This window comes from Alligator sinensis, unplaced genomic scaffold, assembly GCF_000455745.1.
Source record: "Alligator sinensis unplaced genomic scaffold, ASM45574v1 scaffold59_1, whole genome shotgun sequence".
NCBI classification, from domain to species: Eukaryota; Metazoa; Chordata; order Crocodylia; family Alligatoridae; genus Alligator; species Alligator sinensis.
Genome location: NW_005841878.1, coordinates 1,624,612 through 1,642,108, shown reverse-complemented (window position 1 = coordinate 1,642,108; position 17,497 = coordinate 1,624,612). Strand labels below are relative to the sequence as shown.

The 17,497-nt window shown below is 44.4% G+C and overlaps 1 protein-coding gene across 1 annotated transcript in view; it reads left to right on the top strand.

Moving 5' to 3' along the window:
- The window catches only part of VWA8 (von Willebrand factor A domain containing 8), a 313,781-nt gene that overhangs the window by 267,315 nt on the left and 28,969 nt on the right, over positions 1-17,497 (top strand). The window contains exon 40 of the mRNA XM_025196153.1: positions 8,992-9,100. Coding sequence (XP_025051938.1) covers positions 8,992-9,100 — 109 coding nt within the window. The remainder of the gene's footprint in view (positions 1-8,991; positions 9,101-17,497) is intronic.

Genomic DNA, 17,497 nt, shown 5'->3' with positions numbered 1-17,497 from the left:
GCGCAGCTGCAGGGCCCAGCTGGGGAGAAGGACAGAGCCACAGGCAACTCGTCCAGGGGGCAGCAGAAGGGCCGGCTCCCTGCTGTTGTACACACTCCCAGGGAGGGAGGCATGGTGGGGGGGGGCACTTGCCCCCCAGATTTGTGCTTGGGGCAAGAGAGGATGCAAGCTGCCTGCTGTGAGCTCAGGGCTCCCCACCCTGCTGCCTTCCCCCCAGGGGCCTCTGTGACAGGGCGGGGAGGCTTGGTGCCACTGCTGGGAGCCCCACGCCAGCCACAACACCATAACGAGGCACCCCCTGCCCACCTGGCAGCAGCAGGGGGCACCACTCCACACTGTCACTATCACCATGGGGGCGGGGGGTGCCTTGCCATGGCAGCATGGCTGGCATTGTGCTCCCAACAGCAGTGCCAAGCCTCCCCACCTGCTGGTGCCGGGTCCCACCACTGGGCAGCCAAAGCCCCAGGGGAAGGGCAACCAGGGAGGGAGCCCTGAGCCTGCAGCGGGCAGCCCATGTCCCTACCACAGACTCCACTCTGGCTATGCCACCCACTCAGGGGGTGTTGGGGAGCCAGGCTCTGCACTCTGCTCCAGTCGCAGCAACTGCCACCTCCCACAGGCAGCAGCTGGGCCTTGGGCACTGGTCGGGGGGGGGAGGGGGCAGGGGCAAGGCAGGGGGTTGGGAGAGGCACAGGGCTGTGGGCCCTTGCCCTGGTGCAATATCCCTGGTAGCTGGGGGCCCCCTCAGCTGTGGAGTGCAGCCCATATAACACATTGAGAGCTGCAGGTGTGGCCCACTATGGCAAATAGGTTGAGAACCACTGACTTAGGACAAGACATACAGAATAAAATGTTTCATTTAAACCCTCCTATTAAATGGCAGGACAATTTGGGTAGGCAGAGTGCAGTCACCGGCATAAGAATTTGGCCAGAATAGTAGTCTAAATATTCCTAACCTTATAAAACAAAAATTATATTACTTTATTTTCAAATTCCTCTTTAAATGTATGAAGAGTACACTTTTAATTCTGATGGGAAATAATAAACTCTTTATACTTACAGTTTATACGTTATAAGCTTATAGTTGGATATACATAACACACGCATGCTTTGTTAGCATGTTTTAATGTCTTCTTTTTCCCTTCGTCTCTGACAGTCTCTACTTTTCAGTATCTTTCTCTTCTCTGGGAAGGTTCCTAACTAGTAATAACTAATAAATAATGGAAGGCCAGTTTACAGGAGAGTTTTCTAGGGAAGGTGTGCTGGAAAGAGGGGCAGGAAGAAAGAGGTGGCAAATTAAGAGACCTGGAGAAATGGCTGGAGGACATCACAGTACCAGGGCCATAGCCAGCTCTTCCTCTGCTTGTGCTTGAGAGGTAGTCTGTCCAGGCAGGACCACTCAACAGAAAGGCTTCCACCCAGGTCCTATTTGGTGCTATGGAGACTGCAGCTTGCAGGTTCTTTCCAGTAATAGCCATGTGGGGAAGTGCCTGCGTCGTGAGTGATGCCTCCTGGTGGTGTCCCTCAGGGAGCAGGCAAGAGAGCTCCAGGAGGAGGTGGCAGTGCTCCAAAGCATCCTCCGCCATGAGGATATCGTCGATTCAGTGCTGAAGGACACCTCTAGGACTGCAGAGGAAGGACTACCAGAGGTAGCGCTAGAGAAGGAAGAAGACGGACTCCCAGGAAAGTGGAAGCTGGAAGCTTGTGACAGGGGCTCAGATGTTTTCCTCCATCTTTCCAGTCAAGAGGAAGGGCCCAGACAGGAGCAGATGCATCCTGCAGATCAATGCATGGCTGCTCAGGTGGTGTCGCCAACAGGACTTTGGCTTCTTTGACAACAGGACGTTGTGCCAAGAAGGATTGCTAGAAAGGAATGGAACCCACCTGATGGAGAGAGGAAAGAGTATCTTCACAAACAGGCTCATTTACCTAGTGAGGAGAACTTTAAATTAGGTTTACCAGGGAATGAAGAACAAAGTCCTGAGGTAAGCGGGGAAGTGTATGACTTGGAGGAAACATAATCAGAAAAGGGCAGTAGGGGATGCCTTCTCATTCTTCCTGAGAAAATAAGGCCATTAGCTAGTTACCTCAGGTGTCTGTACGTGAATGGACGGAGCCTGGGAAACAAGCATGAAGAATTGGATATCCTCACACAGTCACAAAACTATGGCATGATTGGAATAACAGAGACCTGGTGGGATAGCTCACATGACTGAACCACTATCATGGATGGGTATAAATTGTTCAGAAGGGACAGGAAAAGGAAAAGAGAAGGAAGAGTTGTGCTTTATCTAAAAGAATTATATGATTGCTCCAGTATGAAACTGGATATAGGCCTGTTGAAAGCTCTGGGTTAGGGTCAGAGGGGAGAGCAACAAGTGTGTCATAGTAGGTGTCTGCTATAGACCACCAGACCAAGAAGATGAGGCTGTTCTTCCAACAGCTAGCGGCAGTAGGCCAAACACAGGCCTTGTTTCTAATGGGGGACTTCAGTCACCCTGACATCTGCTAGGAGGGCATTACAGCAGTGCACAGGCAATCCAGGAGGTTTTTTGGAGAGTGGAAAGTGCAATTTTCTGATGCAAGTGTTGGAGAGGTCAATTAGAGGCTTTGCTTTTCTTGATCTGCTGCTCACAAACAGGGAAGAATTAGCGGGGAATGTTAGAAGTGGATGTTAACTTGGGTAGCAGTGACTATGACATGGTTGAGTTCAGGATCCTGAGGAAAGGAAGAAGGAGAGCAGCAAAGTAAGGATCCTGGGAATCCAGTCTGAGGGAGAAAGGAGTCCAGGAGTCCTGGTTGTATTTTAAAGAAATCTTACTGAGGGCTCAGAAACGAACCATCCCAGTGCTCAGGAAGACTAGCAACTGTGGCAGTAGACCAGCTTGGCTTAGCAAGCAACTTTCAGTGAGCTAAAACACAAAAAGAAAGCTTACAAGTGAAAACTTAGACAAACAATTAGGGAAGAGTAGAAGAGTATTGCTTGGGCATGCAGGGATGAAATCAGGAAAGTCAAAGCACAATTGGAGTTGCAGTTAGCAAGGAACTTGAAAGGTAACGAGAAAAGCTTCTACAAGTATGTGAGCAACAAGGGGAAGATCAAGGAAAGTGTGGGTCCCTTACTGATGGGGAAGGCAATCTATTGACAGACAATGTAAAAAAGACTGAAGTTCTCAATTCCTTTTTTACCTCAGTCTTAACAGGCATGCTCAGTTCCCAGACTACTGCACTTGGCATCACAGTTTTGGGAAGAGCTGAGCAGCCAACAGTAGCAAAAGAACAGTTTAGAGAGTATTTAGGAAAGCTGGACAGGTATAAGTCTATGGGGCTGGATGCAGTGCACCTGAAGGTGCTGAGGGAGTCAACCAATGTGATTGCAGAGCCACAAGCTATTATCTTTGAAAACTTGTGGCAGTCAGGAGAGGTCTTGCACAATTGGAAAAGGGCAAACTAAAGACCTTAACACAATCCCTGGAAAAATCATGGAGCAGGTCCTCAAGGAATCCATTTCTAAGCATTGAAGAAGCAGGTGATTAGGAACAGTCAGCATGGATTCACCAGAGGCAAGTCATGCCTGACCAACCTGAGTGCCTTCTATGATCAAATGGCTGGTTCTGTGGATGTGGGGAGACCAGTGGATGTGGTATACCTTGATTTTAGCAAGTCTTTTGATACAGTCTCCCACAGCATTCTTGTAGGCAAGCTAAGGAAGTACATGGTGGATGAATGGATTGTCAGGTAGATAGAAAACTGTTCAGAGGGTAGTAATCAATGTCTTGATGTCTAGTTGGCAGCCAGTATCAAGTGGAGTGCCCCAGCAAGTTTACAGACGATAAGAGTAGTAGATATTCTAGAAGGTAGGGCTAGGATTCAGAGAGACCTAGACAAATTGGAAGATTGGACCAAAAGAAATGTCATGAGGTTCAATAAGGACAAGTACAAAGTCCTGCACTTAGGATGGAACAATTCCATGTGGCTGAGGTAAAGGCTGGGGGCTGACTGGCTAAGCAGCAGTTCTGCAGAAAATTACCTGGGGGTTACAGTGAACAATAAGCTGAATATGAGCCAATAGTGTGCCCTTGTTGCCAAGAAGGCTAACAACATACTGGGCTGCATTAGTAGGAATGTTGCCAACACATTGAAGGAAGTGATTATTCCCTTCTGTTTGGTACTGGTGAGGCCACATGTAGAGTACCATATCCAGTTTTGAGCCCCCCAATACAGAAAGGGTGTAGACAAATTGGAGAGAGTCCAGCAGAGAGCAAGAAAAATGGTTAGGGGGCTGGGGCACATGACTTATAAGAAGACGCTGAAAGAACTGGGTTTATTTTGTCTGGAGAAAAGACTGGGGACCGGGATTTAATAGCAGCCTTCAACTAACTGAAGGGTGGTTCCAAAAAGGATGGAGCTAGACTGTTTTCAGTGGTAGCAGATGACAAAACAAGGAGCAATGGTTTCAAATTGCAGCCAGGGAAGTTTAGGTTAGATATTAGGAAAAACTTTATCACTAAGATGGTAGTAAATCACTGAAACAGTTTACCCAGAGAGGTTGTGGAATCTCCACCCTTGGAGATTTTTAAGAGCTGGCTAAACAAAGCCTTGGCTGGGATGATCTAGTTTGGGGTAGTCCTACTTTGAGCAGGGGACTGGACTAGATGACCTCCTGAGGTCCTTTCCAACCTTAATTTTCTATGAATCTATGATTCTGTGTAGGAGTGTGCCACCTATATGCTATAGAATCTGAACATTGGCATACATGACCTCTTCTCAACAATTTATACATTTCTAAACTGGATTTGCACCTACATATGCCAAGGATAATATAGCTTATTTTGGACCTAAGAAGCCACATTTATCCCAAACACTGTTTTGTTGCACACTGGGACTTAATAGGAACTAATAGGGAAAAGTTGGGATCTCCTGCACAGCCCAAGAAAAGGTCTTACATCAGAACTGAAGGTCTCACATCAGAAATTTCCCCAGCTTTCAGGGTTTATACTAGGGCTGCCCGATTCGGTGGCTGAATCTCTGAATTGAATCAGGAGACCCTTTAATCTCTCTGAATCAAATTGGAACTCTCCAAATTGATTTGGAGAGATTCAGAAAGATTCGATGATTAGTGTGTGGGCCGGGAGCGGTCCGAGGCCTTTGGGAGTTTTTTCTCGCGCGGCGGGCTGTGGCCAGCAGCCCGGACATACCGGGTCGGGGAAGACAGGCGGCACGCTAGAATTAGGCACGGACGCTTAGTGGTTGATTTAAGATTATTTTACTTACACCGAAGATGGTCGCGGTGCAGGCAGGAAAACTTGCTTGAGTTGCGGTTACAAAACAAAACAAAAAACTCGAACCTGCAGAACATGAGGGTACATCGCAATGGGGTTTCGGCGACGGGAGATGAACAAAAACCTTGAGAGTACATCGCAATGGGGGTTTCGGTGACGGGAAGAAAAAAAAACTGCAGGACTCGAACCCCAGGTAGAGCTCTGGATTCACTCACACGAAGTTTGCTAGGCTCCGTGGAACTTGCGCGCAGGGAAGGGTACGTCGAGGGATCAGGCGGCGACGGGGAGAGGCGAGAGGTTGATCAGACCCCTATAGCCTTCTTGAGATACACGCTGGGTCCGATAGGCTCCACAGCGCTTAGAGATCTTCACGAGACGTGAAGTTCTCCTCCTCCTGATAGTCGTGGAGTCCTCCAACTTGGGCGGAAACCACTCAAGCCTCTTATACAGCTAGCAAGCCAATCGCTAGCTGCCACGTAGGAATAATTTAGAACTGACCAATAGTGGGGCACGAATCTGAATACAAATGGTGGGAACTCCTTGCAACGTGCATTTCCTTTCTGCAGCTCAGAAATGCACCCTGCAAAGAAAGCTAAGAGTGGCGGGAAATAATTTAGCAGTGCCAAAGCACACACAAACAAAAATCACACCCTTGGGTTGTGACAATTAGGACATAGACAAAGCTTTAAATGTTTTTTCCACGTACCTCAAGGTACCAGGCAGCTCGTGAATGCTGTGATGGTGGGGCAATGAAGTGCAACAGAGGAGTGCAGGGGGGTCCCCAGCATGCTCGGCAGCAGGCCCAGAAGTGGACCAGAAGCACATGCGGTCCACTTCCGGGTCCACTGGGGAGCGTGGCCCCCCATGCCCTTCTGGCTTGGTGACTAGTGCCTCCTGGGTCTGGGGGGGCACCTGGGGTCCCCCTGCGCACTCGGCAGTGGACCGGAAGTACTTCCAGTCCACTTCTGGGTTCACCTCCAAGCATGCGGGGGGACCCTGTGCTCCTGTGGGATGCTCCATTCTCCCCACCATTGCAGCATTCACAAGTCGCGCCTGGTACCTCGAGGTATGTAAAAAAAAACAAAAAAAACCCCAAACGTTTAAAGCTGTGTCTATGTCCGAATTGCTAATTCTCGAAATCAGCATCGAATCTTCAGATTCAGATCCAGCCAAATTGAATCGGGAACGGTGATCCAAATCAACTAATTGAATCACTGTCCATGATTCAGGCCGAATCTGAATCAGATACGGCCTGTTTCGCACACTCCTAGTTTGTACCTCATTGCCACTCACAAGCACTCTCGTGCCCCCCACATACACTTCACCTGCCAATTTCTGCTGATTCCCCCCACTGCTGCCAGTTCCCTTGCCACCACTTTCTCCCACCGCTACCAGTTTTTCGCCACTTCTCTCAGTTATTGTGAAATCCCCCTGTGTCCTCTGAGAGGAACATGCTCTATACTTTGGGAAATGCTGCCATAGACTTAGGAGAAAGTGAAGTAAATTGCAGAATATATCGTCTGCTTATATGTAATTATTTGCATGGACTACTTAATTATAGTGTAGTCTTCTTGGCAGTTCTGAGTGGGAGGGTAGGATTTAAAATTATAACTTTCTGGGCTGGATATTACTGGTTGTGGAGAACATTTGCAGTCACTTGCATTATCAATAGCATAGAAGTTTCCTCTACTTATTCTTCTATTTCATGTCTCAGATTCTAGCCTGCAGATTCCCTTGAGAGCATGACCTTGTCAGAGATTTTTTTCTGAATCTGAAACAATCTAGTGTATTATTTCCAGATTTCATCCTAATTAAAATAAAACATGGTCCACGTTATGTGGTGTCATCATGCATACCTGTAAGTGAAATATTTTAAGCTGTCATTGAAGACTGAACAACTTGTGCAGTACCTCTGGTATTGTTTAGATTTTGTATTGATTTTTTTTTTATATTCAGGACTGAAATTTGTGTTTTTCTTATCAATATTGCTATGCAATTTAGGGACTTTTTCTGTAGCAAAAACATCATTTGTACAGCTGTTCTCTCTGCAGACATCAAACTAAGACTGCTGTCTGCTGATTATATCATTTTTAATATAGATAGCATTCACTTTGGCATTTGAGACAATCTTTAGCAAATATGTGTAGTGACCTGTGAGTTAACCAGAATAGTGTTAAAATGTTAACACTATTCTGTTCTAATAGTGTTAAATGTTAATGTTATTCCTCATAGATACTGTTTGTTTGTTTTTTAAAATCAACATCCTTCTTAGGTAACTTTCATAGTGGATACAGACTCCTGTAGTCCTTCCTTTTTCATGTCCTTGTGACAAGGTATGGAGCAGAATTTACAGATTTCATTAGTATCTGACAGGCTGTGGCGCCATGATCGCTTCTGCTATGGCCTCAAACTTACAACCTTTTGGGTTGTCAGCTATGCACCTTAGTGCCCATGCCACCCCAACCCATGGCTGCTGTAATAAAACTGCATGTATAATTTTTAGTTTAAGAGTTAAGAAGTTATTTTCTATGTGGTATGACGGTATTAAATTTAGATACCTGGAATCACCAAAGTGGATGCCAGTACACAGTGGTAAAATTTGCTGCTTCCTAAATAGGTTGCTTCAATATTATTCTATTATGGTATCTGTGCATAATTCATTGTAAAAAACATGATAGCTGTGGAGAAGACAAGGGTGGGATCTCATGCTCAGCTCCCACAATGAGAGTCTTTCTATTGCTTTTGCATAGAGTTGGATCCAGTCCTAACAACTGTCATATTTCGGCTCCAAGGAAGTAACTTGTGATAGGGTATTAAGCTACATCTCAGGTAATCTACACCTGCTGGTTTTGGTACCACTTTAACTGTATCTTTAAAAAACAGATATTTAACATAGTGTGGACACAATTGTATAAAAGTGCTCATATTTAAAATCAGCAATAAACAAATAGCTTACTTTACACTATACTTTTATATTAGTATCACTGCTTTCACACTATCAGTTACACTACTAGAACTTTATTTGCTTTATAAACAGATATAGATAAAAGCATTACAAAACCTGTCTGTAGATAAGACCTTCACTGAATGGTATATCAGAATTTGTGTAACTTAGGCCCCATCTAATGGGGCTGGTCTTAAGGTAATTGCACAATTAACAATGTGCGTGTAGAGGGCAGGCTTACATATTTGTTCAAGACTTTCCCTTTGTTCTGAGGTTTCTTCGTTTTCTTCATGAAGGATAAAGATAGCCTTTAAAACAAACTAGTCAGTCATAGGAGAGAATTTCCAAGCACAACTTTACCTTGCCTTTGTGTTAAAGCAAGGTTACCCAGGATGTTTAAAATGCATTGCTAACAAGGTCAAAACAAACAAGTGTACTCTTTTTAAATACATGAAGCAATAACTGAACTAATAAAGCTGTTTGTAATTTTAGCACAGCTTTCAAAGCATATGGTTTACAACCCAGTCCCTAAAACAATAGTATCTGAGACTGCTAAAGGTGCGGCTTTATGAACACAGGTAATTACGTGACTTTTCCAAGTTTAATCAAAGCAGCTACTGCTTTTCTGAGTTGTCTCAAAGTCTAGACTTTGCCATTTTGGGTTGAAACATTATCAACAAACAAGTTTACTCATCCTGTTGTTAGCATAAGATGTGCTTTTTCACCTGATTTGGTCTTAACAACTTGTCCTGTTTCTTGCTTCAGATTAAAGGAGATCAAGATGAGTGAATATGATGCATCTACTTACGAAAGGTTCTCTGGAGCGGTCCGACGGCAAGTTCAGTCACTCCGAATCATTCTAGATAATCTGCAGGTAATGCTTTATTTATTGTCAAAGGGAAGCTATCATATCACTAGATTAGGTCCTAAATGTTACCAGCCGTTCTTTATCATTTTACAGCTGTTGGATGGAGAATATCTTTGGAAGTCAATAGAACAAATCAAGTTCTTATGCATACTTAGGTTAAACACAGGCATGCTTCACTGCTTCAAAAGAAGCATTAAAGCAGCCTTATATTCTAGTCAACTCAAAAGATGCTTGTTGCAATATTCCCACACAGCTGCCCCTAGATCTTATTTATTCAGGAGCATTATTTAATCCTATAGGAGAGAGTACCTTAGGGTATCAGTGGGATTGCATGGATCCCGGTCCTTGTTCCCGGCCTCTGTTTTACAGTGCCTCCTTGGCTCAAAAAGGATGATGTTTCGGACATTGGGAGGGTATCTCTCAATCACTCATATTCACAGTTTTGCAGGTATGTGACTGTGTAGCATGATGCTCAAATATGGTCAGGTTTATATTTTTTAAAACATGGATAGAATTAAAAATAAAAATAACCATTCTCTCTAACTTCTCCACTAGTGTTTGAACAATCTCCTTGTGTTCTAGTTCCTTGCTTTTCATTTTTTTTGCTGCTGGATTAGGAAAGGAGACTTTTACATAAGATAAGAAGGGGAGGCCTGGATGATAGAGTCCAATCATATTTTGTCATAAGTAACCACATCATTTGATCTCATTCATAAATGTATCCATTCACATAGGCCTAAGATACAAAGCTGTGACTTGGGGTCCCCCTACACATTATACTTATGCCACAATAACTATGTTAATTGTGGCATAAATGGCAAAGGTACTACACATGTACCCATTTAAGGCGCCAAAAAAATGGCAAGCCAGCCATAAAACTGTTCCACACACAATGTAGAGCATTTTTATGGCTGGTTTATATGGTGCCTTAAATTGAATGTGTGGCATGTTTGGGGCTCCCCCAGGGCTGGGGTCAACAAAAAAAAAAAGCAAACCTTTTTAACAAATTCTTTGCCTCCATTTTTCTGAGCAGGGACCAGGGCTTCTCCCCCATCAGGATTCAGGACGGACTCAGGAGTGATTCCGCCAGGCCTAGGGTCAGGGAGGACCAAGTTAGGGAACTTCTTCAGGGGCTGGACATGTTCAAATCAGCAGGTCCAGATGCTCTCCACCCTAGGATGCTGAGGGAATTGGCAGGGGTCATCGTGGGGCACTCGTGGTGCTCTGGCCAGGTGCCAGAAGACTGGAAGAAAGCCAATGTGGTCCCCATTTTCAAAAAATGGAGGAGGGAGGACCCAGGCAACTATAGGCCTGTTAGTCTTACTTTGGTCCTGGGGAAGCTCTTTGAGAAAATTATCCAGGAGCACATCTGTGAGGGACCAGCAGGGGGAGGATGCACAAGGGCAACCAGCATGGGTTCATTAGAGGCAGGTCCTGTCAGACCAACCTGATAGCCTTCTACGATCAGGTCACAAAATCATTGGACGCAGGTGTCATGCTGCATGTAGTCTTTCTGGACTTCAGGAAGGCCTTTGACACTGTCTCCCATCTGTTCTCATTAAAAAGCTAGGTGACTGTGGCATCGATGCCTACACAGTCAGATGTATCACAAATTGGCTAGGGGGCAGCAGGGCAGGCCCTATGAGGAGAGGCTACGGTACCTGTTTAGCCTTCACAAGAGAAGGCTGAGAGGGGATCTAGTGGCCATCTATAAACTTACCAGGGGGGACCAGAGGGGATTGCGTGAGACCCTGTTCCCCTGAGCACCTCCGAGAGTAACAAGCAATAACAGCCACAAGTTGATTGAGAGTAGGTTCAGGCTAGACATCAGGAGGCACTACTTCACAGTCAGGGTGCCCAGGATCTGGAACCACCTTCCAAGGGAAGTGGTGTTGGTTCCTACCTTAGGGGTCTTTAAAAGGAGGCTTGATAAGTACTTAGCTGGGGTCATATGAGCTTAAACTTAGTAGGGGTCATATGAGCCCAGGGCAGCGGGTCGGACTTGATGATCTGCTCAGGTCCCCTCCGACCCTACATCTATGAACAATCAGCTGATTGTCGGCCCCAAGACCATACCAGGTCATGCTGAGCTGTAGGCAACTTGCTTTTAACTTGCTGGTGCAGGGGGAGCCCAGGATCATATGGCAAGCAGAAAGGGCATGATTGGGATCTGATTCCTGATCCCAAAATTGTGCCTCTTGCCATGCATGTGTGGCATGACAAGAACTGCAATTGTTGGGATCAAGGCTCAGATTCCATGGCACTTTTAAATGAATATGTGCCACAGGCCTTGGTACCACATTTAATTGTTTTTAAATCTGAACTGCTGGGTTGGGCCTTTTGCTTTTTAAGGAGGAGATCTAAATCCTCGCTTCCCCAAATTTTGGTAATTATTCCTATCTCACGCAGGTATTCCGTCAGAAGTTCTCTCAGCATCTTAACTGAATCTTCTACTCAAAATTTTTTTCTTAGTCTCTTTTACTTGTGTGTCTTTAGTGTGGAAATTCCTGCATTCAGAAATCAAATTAAACACAGTTTTAACATAATGGAGCACCATGTTTTAAATAAAGGAAGCATATCCTGTTACTTGATGCTAAAAAAGGTTACCTTTAAGATTAAGGAAAAGTGCTGTCTGCCCCTCTGTTTCCTGAGACTGTGCTCTCTTCCTGACAAGTATGTAATATAACAGGACTGTCTGACCAAGGAGATGGGGTAAGGAATGCATTTTATGCAGCACATAATATAAAAATAAACTAACTTAACTTAAAAAAAAATCTCTTAAGGTAGACCACAAAAACTTCAGCAATATTGAGATCAAAATGATAGCATCATAAATCTCTTTTACTCAGGCTACCTTTTCAAGTAGTCATTTTTATATTGGATAGACTCTTAACACACAGATCAAATCAGGCTTTTATAAATATTTAACATATAATTCCTAGAAAAGCTATATTCATGATGGTTTGAATTATTTAGTTTACAAGTGCTTGATCTTACTTGGGAATTTTTCCAACTTTTGCACTGAACCAAATCATGTTTAATTTTAGCTTTTAAATAGAGGATCTTACTGAAGTTCTTCAGGGATTTACCAGACTGACCCACTTCAGTGTAAGGCCCCTGGCCCTGGCTTCACTTAGTTCTACATAGCACCAAGCACACAGTTGCAGCTCAACTAATAAACAGCAGAAATGTGGGGGTTTTTCTGTGTTATCAATCGGACATTCCTTATTCCAGAAATACTAAGTCACTGACATAATCAGTTGTGGTGTATTTCAGAAGTCAGATTTCACTTTGTAATTACGGTTTTGAAATAGTAATTTCTTAAATATCCCAGATCACCTTCTAAATAAACTCATCAATTTTAACTTAGTATTAGAAAGGTTACGTTTAAATTATACATTATGAAAACATAATAGTTTTATGTGATTTTTTTGTTTGTTTATTCAGACCCTATTTTTTTGCTCTTTTTTTTCTGTTTTGTTTGCTTTCCTGAAAGGATGGTTGTTAATTTAAGATGGCCTTTGTCCTTAGAGTACATGGCCAGGCCTCAGAAAATCTAAGTTCTGTTCCCATCTCTTTATACTTTTTTTGTAAAACAGTCTTTCTGTGCCTCATCTTTAAAAAGAAGGGAAATACCGTCCTGGCTACCAAACAGTCAAACAGTTTACTGTAATACTGGTGTTCTACCAAGAAAAGCCTCAAGTCTTGCTTGCATATTCATTTAATTCAGCAGTTTTCAAACTGTATTCAGCAGTTTTCAAACTCTGGACAGAATCCTAGAGTTCTCTTATGGGTCATTAGGGATTCCACAAAGAGACTGAGGGTAATGGCAGAGTGGGCTGGGAGGTGATGCACCAGGGTGGCCTGAGTGTGTGTCACCTCACAGGATAGAGGTAGGGACTCTGTGGTGGGACAAGTGATATGAATGACTTCTATGACTTTAGGAAGTTTGAAAACCACTGTTTTAGTTGTATCAAGTTAACCCTGGTAAGAAGTACCTGGGCTGCTGGAATACACTGGAGAGAAATGACTGGGAATAGTTTAGAAAACAGGATTCTTGGGCTGTTTTTTATTTACAATGTTCACCTAATTTCTATTAATGATCTCAACAAAATTGACAAGACATTACAAATTGTAGCTGGGATCACACAGAAATAGCAAACCTTCAGAATACCAGTAAATAAATTCTTTCAGCTTGCCCCTCTCTCACAAAGTAATCTGAACTGCTGTACAAAGCTTGCATATCTTACTTCCACCCCAAGTGCATTCAGATCTCTGGGCTGTCAGTCAAAAAGTGCAATAGCCAGCCCCCACTAGGTGTCAGGTTGTCTGGAGGTTGCTTGCAGAAGCCTTTTAAAAGAATCCTTCTGCTTACAAGACATAGCAGTAGCATTTTTTCCCTTGTGTTATCTGCTTGCGTACTAAAGAACTGAATCATAGATTTCATAGACATCAGGGCTGGAAGGGACCTCGGAAGATCATCGAGTCCAGCCCCCTGCCCCAGGCACAGGAAGTCAGCAGGGGTCATAAGATCCCAGCAAGATAAACATCCAAATGTCGCTTGAAGGCATTCAAAGTAGGTGCTTGAACCACCTCCAATGGCAGTCTATTCCAAACCTTAGGGGCTTGGACAGTAAAGAAGTTCTTCCTTATGTCCAACCTGAAACAGTCATGGAGGAGTTTGTGACCATTTGATCTTGTAATGCCTTGGGGTGCTCTGGTGAACAGATGTTCCCCCAGATCCTGGTGAGCACCCCTAATAAACTTATAGGTTGCCACCAGATCACCCCTGAGCCTGCACTTTTCCAGGCTGAAGAGTCCCATGGCTCTCAGCCTCTCATCATAAGGACTGTTTTCCTGACCTCTGAGTCTTTAAACCCATGTGACAACTAGGGCTTCATCTGCACTAGGCTCTTGTGGAAAATCTCTCACCATTACAACTGGTAACATCACAGCAGTGGAAGTATCAATAGTGGTACTATACTAGAGAAGACTCAATCAGATAACATTATAAAAACATCAGTGCTATGTCTCCATTAGCACTGTATTCTTGGGAATTATAGGAATGGAAGATATCACATAAAAGTCCAGCATACACACATAGATGCAAGAAGAACCTTTTGCAGGGGTGCTCAACCCCTGGCCCCCAGGCCAGATCCAGCCTGTGGCACTGTGTCATCTGACCCATGGGGCTCTCCATGGGTCCAGAAATATGGGAAAAATATTAACACTCCCTTACTACCAAATTTCCAGACCCATGGGGAGACTCAGGGCCCTGTATGCTGGATCAGGCACGTGATCTTAGCATGCAGGGCCAGGCAGGGCTGGTGCTGGGCCACAGGACCTGATCCTGGCGTATATACCTCCATCCAGCCTGTGCACTGGACCTGCACCACTCATCTGGCCCATGGGGCTAAAAGGTTGAGTACCGCAGACCTGTGGTAATGACCAAGGATCCTGCTTTTCTCTGCTTAAAAAAAATCCCCAATTTTTGGTTAAATAAAAGTAACCCCAAATCCACATTTTTCCATGATTAAAATGAAACACCACTATATATGCCTATATATTGTTTCATTTTAATCAAGAAAAATTTGAATTTGGGGTTACTTTTTTAATCCAAAAATTAGGGATTTTTTTTTTTATCAGAGAAAACCAGCATCCCTGGTAATAACACAGCTGTCTTCCTGTTTCTGCTGTGGTAATGACAATTATTTAACTGTTGTGTCTGCCACTTTTTATAGCATTATTTATGTATGCCACAGGTGTGTTTTGAGGGTTACTTTATTCATGTTTGCAAACTGCTTTGATACGTTTGGATGGAAAGGACTGGCAGTGCATTGCTTTCAGAATGTAGTGCTATCATATCATCATCGTATTAATAAAAAAATCATGTTTGAAAACTGTCTTGCACAATATTCTCTTGTTATTTGCAGAACAAGCATGTGCAATATAAAATATATGCATACAACATCATGTGTAGAAAAATGCTTCTAAGAGTTTGGTCAGTTGATTGATGTAAAAAGGGAATTATGTGAAATTCTACATGGAAGAGATAACCATTAAATATCCTAAAATATTTTTGTATTATTCTGGGGGTCAAGGTTTTAGCAGTATTTTTTTCTATTTGAGGAGAAGGTTGATTTTGAATTTCCCACATACATATTCAAGTCATATACTTTATTTATTTCATAACTGGAATAGCACAAGTTTCAACAAGCATAAAACAAAACCCTTAAAATGATTATACTGGTATGATCTATGCTCATAGTTAAAACTTTTAATTGCAGTTTTCTTCCCACACTTCTTTTCCTTTAAAAGTAAGTATCCTGAAAACTAAAGCTTTGTCAATGCAAACAATAATTAAATTAGTTGAGAATATGCTCAGTGAAGCTGAAACTTTATTGCTTTCTGCTGTTTTACTCCTGTCTACCAAGAAGAAGCACATCATGAACACTTGAAAGAGCAGTGACTGTCCAAGCATGATGTATATTAAAGACTCAAATACTTCTAGTTAAAGCTGTGGGGGCTAAACACTATTTCACCCCCCTCATTCTAGGAGTTCTCTTCGCTTTGGATAGGTCATGCTTACTCTACAGGAGGTTGCCCCAATAAACATTTTTTTAAGTGACTGATTGAATTGCTATTCAGATTTTACCCAGAAAGGCTGCTCTTTGAAAACCTACATGCTGTGTCTTTCATAAACATTGTTCAGTATGTAAAACAAAGTGAACCTGTTGTAACCTATGATATCTTGATGGGTTATATAGTTAATTAGCTGAAGTTGTGGGTTTTTTTTTTACTTTTCTTTACTACTCTGTTTTAATCATGATGCTTCATATAAGAGATTTTGCTTTCATCCAGATACCTAATATAGTCTGAAAATAGCCAAAGGGTTTAAACACCAGGGTATAGAAACTAAAGATAATATGGCATGCATAACAGGAAGGATACTTTAATGGAAACTACAGAGCTTGATGCCAAGAAAAATTTCCTGTCAAGGAATGCTCCCAAGCAAAATGCTAGAAGCCCCATAGTCTGGGGACTAAAATTGGATTGGGAACAACAAAAATGTACCACAAAGACCAATCCTGCATTAAGAAAAATAGAATGAGAAGATAACCGAACGCCCATGGCAAGCATTATACTTACAACGTGATTAACATGTTAATCACACCATGAATAGTGTCCCTGCCACGTGTTCAGGTACTCCATGGCATGACAAAATGAGACACCATCCACAAAAATATTCCGTGTTATATGTGGCTCACTTTCTCTTTTTGTCACACCAGTGCCAGGTACACAGCAGAGCTTTGTTTACCAGCTAAGGTGGAGTGCCATGGGAAATGCCCACCCCCCAGCTATCTTCACCTCTGATCCACAATGCTAGCAGCTGGGAATAGGGGAAGCTTTCCATGCCAGGGCACAGGGAGCCAATCATCTGATGGGCTCCACACATGTCAGCAGCCTAACAGGGGCATGGTGCAGCCCTGCATGGACTGAAAATCACTCATTGCAGCCCCATCTAGGGCTGCACCTCAGTTCTAAGTCTTCTGATGGTCTCCCTGCATGCCAGAAAGTTTACAGGGCACCATAAGAAGCACAGCATCAGGGACCAGTTCCTGGCACCACACCTCCATATTATGCAATTAACTTAACTCCTGCCAGGGGCCTAATAGATATTTTTCATTTCTGACTTATGATGCAAAAGAATCCTGAAGTTGTTAGGTGCCGTAGTACACTGTCAGCAGACACTTATAAAAATCTTGATGCCATACAACAGAGGTGGGCAATTATTTTGAGTGGAGGGCTGCTTACCCAGTTTTGGCAGGCTGTCGAGGGCTGCATGGGTAGCTCTGCCCCTTGACAGGTGCCCCGCCCCCTGGTCACCATCTTCGGACCAACGTCCCAATGTCTCAGGACCAATGTCCCAGGGCCAGCACCAGTGGGGCCCAAAGCAGGGCGCAGGCTGGCAGGGGTCCGTGGACCTGGGCTGGGCTGCACCAGCAGGGAGCGGGGAGCTGGCCCAGCTCCAGAGAGCTCCTGCCACCTGGGACCCCGTGCTCCTGCCACCCTGTTCTGGGCCCCACTGGCACTGGCCCCAGGACACCAGTGTGGGCCCTGTGCTCCCACTGTCTCCCCGCCCACTCACCCCTAGTGCTCCCCAGCCCCGCGGTACAGGCTGTGGGCAGCACACAGCTCCAACCCCCTGCTTGCCAGCAGGGAAGAAGCTGGTGCTGAGCGTGGGGAAAAGTGGCCCCTCACCTGATCCATGGCCGGCACCCCGCGTTGCAGGAGCTCGCAGCGCGCATGGGGCTGTCCGGAGCAGGCACAGGCAGCCCCAGGCAGTCTGCAAGTGGCTGCAGCGGGGGGCACTGGCCCTGGGGCAGGCGAGGGGCTGCCTTT